This window comes from Ascaphus truei, chromosome 5 (assembly GCF_040206685.1).
Source record: "Ascaphus truei isolate aAscTru1 chromosome 5, aAscTru1.hap1, whole genome shotgun sequence".
NCBI classification, from domain to species: domain Eukaryota; kingdom Metazoa; phylum Chordata; class Amphibia; order Anura; family Ascaphidae; genus Ascaphus; species Ascaphus truei.
The window spans coordinates 137947713-137953712 of record NC_134487.1 but is presented as its reverse complement, the minus strand read 5'-3'; the positions used below and the strand labels follow the sequence as shown (position 1 = coordinate 137953712).

The following is a 6000-nucleotide window of genomic DNA, read 5'->3' as shown; positions in this document are numbered from 1 at the left end:
TAAGTACTCAAAAGGTCAAGTTAAGAGAGAGAGGAAGGAAAGAAGGAGGGGAAGGAACAAGAACAGTGTGGATAAGGGAGCAAATCTACAGCACTGCACAATTTCAGTAGAAATTTGAATCCCAACCCTGCTTTTCTACTGCAACTAATAATTTGCTTTATGCTGTGCTGTTCTTGTTGTTCTACCTCTTTTAATAACTTTTCAGGACAGGATGGAAGGAATGGTTCAGCATGTCTGCAGGGCTAAATGTCACTTCAGAATTACCCCCTGCTGTGTTAAAGTAACGCCAAAGCTGTGTTTTGTCCCTACTGCTCTAGTCATGTTGTTAACCAGAACAGGTTCTTCTGAAACTATTGCCAGAACCACCTCACGGGATGGTGGCCAACACGTTTAGCTGTCCAACAGTGTGGACACTACATACATAATGCTATTTTAGCTACACTAACCTTCTATAACATTTGTCAAAGAAGAGATGTCCTAAATAAACCCTATTATCAAAGACATAATTTGTAGAGAGCGTAATTTACTATTCTATAATATGCATGGCAAAATGTGTAAAAGGTTTCAATTGTGTGTGATCCGACACCTCACAGTGAGAAAGGTGCTTTTCATTCTGTTGGGAAAAATAAAACAAAGGAGAAGCATTAGTAGCATGACAACGCAGCACAGCTTAATCCTGTTGAAGTGGGTAATAGAAATGGCCCTTATGTAAAAAACGAATGCAGGACAAAGTATTTTAACTTCAGAGTGTGTAAAACAATTCAGTGCAAAGTTAATGAACATCAATCATCAAACATTTATAGTAAAATCCTTCCTTACTATCCCAGTGGATACATAACTAAATAGTGCACTGCATAGCTTCTTTATGGCTACTCAGGGAGGGGGCGTGTCCTTGGCTGGATCGGGGCTGTGTGTGTGATTTGAGATGTGCCAGCAGGGGGGGAGGGGGTGGGGAGATGTGCCAGCTAGCGGGGGAGATGTACCAGGGGGGGGGGGGGGCGGGGAGATGTGCCGGCAGCGAGGGGAGATGCGCCAGCAGCAGGGGGGGGGGGGGAGATGTGCCGGCAGCGAGGGGAGATGCGGTAGCAGCAGGGGGGGGGGGGGGAGATGTGCCGGCAGCGAGGGGAGATGCGGTAGCAGTGCGGGGAGATGTGCCAGCAGCAGGGGGGGGGGGGGGGGGGTGTGCCGGCAGCGAGGGGAGATGCGGCAGCAGAGCGGGGAGATGTGCTGGCGGGAGGGCGGGGAGATGTGCTGGCGGGAGGGCGGGGAGATGTGCTGGCAGCGAGGGGAGATGCGCCAGCAGCAGGGGGGGGGGGGAGATGTGCCGGCAGCGAGGGGAGATGCGGTAGCAGTGCGGGGAGATGTGCCGGCAGCAGGGGGGGGGGGGTGGGGAGATGCGGTAGCAGTGCGGGGAGATGTGCCAGCAGCAGGGGGGGGGGGGGTGGGGAGATGTGCCGGCAGTGGGGGGGAGAGATGTGCCGGCAGCGAGGGGAGATGTGCTGGCGGGAGGGCGGGGAGATGTGCCGGCAGCGAGGGGAGATGCGGCAGCAGCGCGGGGAGATATGCTGGCAGCGAGGGGAGATGCGGCAGCAGCGCGGGGAGATATGCTGGCAGCGAGGGGAGATGCGGCAGCAGCGCGGGGAGATATGTTGGCAGCGCGGGGAGATGTGCTGGCAGCGCGGGGAGATGTGCTGGCAGCGCGGGGAGATGTGCTGGCAGCGAGGGGAGATGTGCTGGCGGGAGGGCGGGGAGATGTGCCGGCAGCGAGGGGAGATGTGCTGGCGGGAGGGCGGGGAGATGTGCCGGCAGCGAGGGGAGATGCGGCAGCAGCGCGGGGAGATATGCCGGCAGCGAGGGGAGATGTGCTGGCGGGAGGGCGGGGAGATGTGCCGGCAGCGAGGGGAGATGCGGCAGCAGCGCGGGGAGATATGCTGGCAGCGAGGGGAGATGCGGCAGCAGCGCGGGGAGATGTGCTGGCAGCTCCCCGGGCGAAGCTGGGTACAAAAGCTAGTATTAACATATGCCAAATGTTGACCAACACTTTTCTCTTATGTTTCCTCCATCCCCTTTTGATATCTAACATGTATTTTTTCCCTGCTTCTAAATATCTTGCCCATATGTAAGATTGAAGGTGCAGTGCCACTTGACCAGTCCATTTTAATTGTCTTTTTATCCCATTTTTGATCGTGATCACACACTTTATTGCAAAATTTGTAAGCTTTTTTATTTTGAGTGATTTTCTAAGTACTGCTATAAAACAAAGTCGGCCCCTGTAAGTTTTCTTCTGCTGTTATTTTCTGTCCACAGATCTGTATGAGCCTTACCCAGCCCATAACAAGCATTGTGTGCTCACTCAGTGATACAGTATTTGTTACTGTTCTCTTTCTCTTCACAGAAAAGTTGTTTGGTTTGCAAACACTGTATTAAGCTCTTTGGAGCAGGGTCTCCCTTTGCCTTATGTTGTCATTCACCTGTTCCACTTATCCCCATTTTTTGTCATTTATTTATCTTTTATTGTAACTTTGGAAAGCGCAGTTTACATTGTTGGAGCCAAATAAATAAAATGATACATACACAAATCTTCATAAGCCAGTAAAGGAATTACACATTATGGAAAAACGGTAAAAAAACACACAAAAAAACGTCTTATGTGGCTGAGTGCTTTTACTTGATTGTGGCTCCAAAATACAGTGTGCATTGATACGAGGGACTGCACCAAGATTGGAAGGGCAAGGGTGCACAGGACCACTACTATTTCTCTATATAAATAATGCAATTCCAATTCTTTCTTTTAAAACAAATAAATAATAGTGTGTGTGTGTGTGTGTGTGTGTGTGTGTGTGTGTGTGTGTGTGTGTGTGTGTGTGTGTGTGTGTGTGTGTGTGTGTGTGTGTGTGTGTGTGTGTGTGTGTGTGTGTGTGTGTGTGTGTGTGTGTGTGTGTGTGTGTGTGTGTGTGTGTGTGTGTGTGTGTGTGTGTGTGTCTATCGCCATCCATGTATGCAGCGCTTCACAGGACAGGCATCAGAATTCAGGGAACTGTAATATAAATGAGCCAGTTACACATAAAAACTCACGATAGCAAAAATAATAATGAATCACTGCCCCAAGAGATCTTACATTGTAGGATTTATTTTACGGATCTCCGCCCCCCCTCCCCTCACAGTGTGTATGAGGGCTGGGTGATGAGGCACAGTCAGTATCAGTAGTTATGTTCCCTCTAGCACTTGGAGCACTGAGGTCCCTCCCCATCCTATGCCGGCTGCTCTCTCCCCCCTCCCCTTTGCCGGCTCTCCTCCTCCCCCTCAGTGTGCTGGCTGCCTGTGAGCTGCACTCACTGGAAGATGGCGGACTGCAGCACACTGCTGGATGAGGAGCTCGAGTCTTTCGTCTTTAACTATCTGACTGACAGCCCGGTAAGGAGCGGGGGAGGGAGAGGTGCTGGCTTAGCTGCTGCTGCTGACCTGCTGGTTGCAGCCAGTGCAGCGGCTCGTAGTGACATGATGTGTTTTTCTTTGCAGCCGCAGTGACAGGCTGGATGCACCCCCTCTTATCACCCCCCATTCGCACCCCCCCGCGCTGCACCCCATCACCATGCACCCCCCATTCTCACCCCCCCCCCGCTGCACCCCATCACCATGCACCCCCCACTCTCATCCCCACGCTGCAGCCCATCACCATCCACCCCCGATTCTCACCCCCCCGGCTGCACCCAGTCACCATGCAACCCCCATTTTCACCCCCCCTACGCGGCACCCCATCACCATGCATCCCCCATTCTAACCCCCCTCTACACTGCACCCCATCACCATCCACCCCCCATTCTCACACAGCCCCTACCCTGCACCCCATCACCATGCACTCCCCATCACCATGCACACCCCCGTATCTACCACATATCACCCCACCCCCTTCCTTCCCAGCCCTGCACCCCAGATTATACACGTGTGCACTCTGCAGAGCTTCCCACACAGGGGGCACCTCTGTGTCCACCTGCACGAACCCCAGCCCCACACCTGCTACCAAGTGCAATGCACGACCCTCGCTTTTCTCCCACACTGTATGAACATAGCCTGGTTACTCACGTGTTTAAATCGCATATATGTGCCCCCCCCCCCCCCAGACCTTTCCCCCTACCCATGCACTGCGCTCTGATCCCTCTCTTGTGAATATGTATATACTGTATACATATAGTGATAGCGTTACATAATAAAATAACGCAGCCACGCTGTATACTGTGTCTGCCCCATACTCCCCCCCCCCCCCCCCTAACGTTGCACTTTCAGCACCACTTTCGCTTGGACTTGAGACGTCTCCTCCCTTTACCCTTTGGAGCGAGCTTTCCTCCCGGTCCTGTCCCGCATGGATATCTAACCCAAATCTCCCTCTCCCCCAGATCTGCCTCCCCTGCAGTTACACTCACAGTTCATAGTTTAATTTCATTCATTCATTTCCCCTCCTACAGATCTGACACGTGTGGAGAGCATGGGGGGGGGGGGGGGGAGCACAGCCCGGGGGTGCGTGCGGGAGACTGCAGCTTGTAATGTGAAGGCACCCTGCTCTGCTTCTGTGGTGCTGGGTGTCAGGGTCCTGGTATCTGGGTGGATGTCAATGTGTTTGGGTGATCAGAAGGTCTCCGGCAGCTACCCATGTGCTGCCAGGCATTCTCCGCAGGATGTTGCATGTGGTGCTGCTGAGAGAGGGGGCGTGTATCTGGGCTTTGCTCTATCTGCCTATGAGAAGACAGATTTACATTTGAAGCACTTTATATAATTTGAGAATGGCAATTATATCCCCATCCTGTACATGTATTGCACAATGTATAAGTATGTCTTGCCGTTGTATAATCAACTGGAATACCTATACGTTTTGTTGTGTGTGGATATGGGGAGTTGGAGCAGCATCCTTTAAAATACAGTATAAGCTACATTGGGAAAACGGTGTAATCAATTGACAACTCCACTACTACATCAGTTGATTTAACACCTTGCCTGCCAGTATGGTCAAATTCTTGCCCCTGGCAGCAAGAAGGTTGATTACACTGTAATATAATGAAACTTGGGGGTCCTAATAGAAGAAACCTAGTATGTGCTATTCAATTATTCATATGATGACTAAGTACAAGGGGTTAATGATTACTGCACTGAGTGTGCTAAGAAATGTTTTCACTTAAGATAACAAACAATATTGAACTGCTTAGTACTGACTGTATGTATGTGTATATATATATATATATATATATATATATATATATATATATATATATTTATATGTATGTGTGTGTATATATATTAATCTTCAAGTGCCTCATAGGTTTGGATAGTTGGGGCTATATATCTTCCTTATCCATGCTTGTATTTTCAACTTTGTACTTAGCCGACAGCCACATACCCACCCCTAGCTGTTAAATCCTTAAGATAAAATACCTGTGCAGCGTATATACAGTAATGTGTTCTTGTTCTGTGTGTGAATCTGCAGAAACGGGGCTCTCTGTTTTAGTAATAATATCCGGCGATCTGCAGGAGGGATCCTGTGTCTTTTCTGTTCTATTATTGTTGCCTGTCAGGCTATCCATAAAACTGGATGTCTTTCTAGGCTGTCAGTTTCATAACCACAGACAGGCGGTTAAAAAACCAGAGTATTCCGGGCTTGTGTAAGATGTATGCTCCTCAAGGCTAATATTGGGAGAGAAAGCTTTCTTTATTGACATTTATGATTGATAGTTGTTCTGCTGCATGAATCACCTCCACCCAGGTAACATCTTATTAGACCTAGATTGATAGGATTCCTACATTTCCTGAAGCACATCCAAATAAAAATATAATTCTTACATAGGCATAGTTAAAGCACTGTCTAGGTACTGTATGCCCTATTAAAGTGTGGTATAGATGTAGCACCGTAAACGTTCCCTGAATCCATAGCAAATGTAAGATGAAAATAACTCCCTCATTTTCCTCCTGAATCTCCCAGATTAGAAGCACATTATAACAGCATTCACGTCA

The 6000-nt window shown here is 49.5% G+C and overlaps 1 protein-coding gene across 1 annotated transcript in view; it reads left to right on the top strand.

The window, feature by feature from the left end:
- The first annotated feature begins 3268 nt into the window (after nucleotides 1-3268).
- Nucleotides 3269-6000, top strand: part of PPARGC1B (PPARG coactivator 1 beta) — a 116629-nt gene continuing 113897 nt past the window's right edge. The window contains exon 1 of the mRNA XM_075600943.1: nucleotides 3269-3414. Within this exon, the coding sequence (XP_075457058.1) occupies nucleotides 3343-3414 (72 nt within the window). The 5' untranslated portion in view covers nucleotides 3269-3342. The remainder of the gene's footprint in view (nucleotides 3415-6000) is intronic.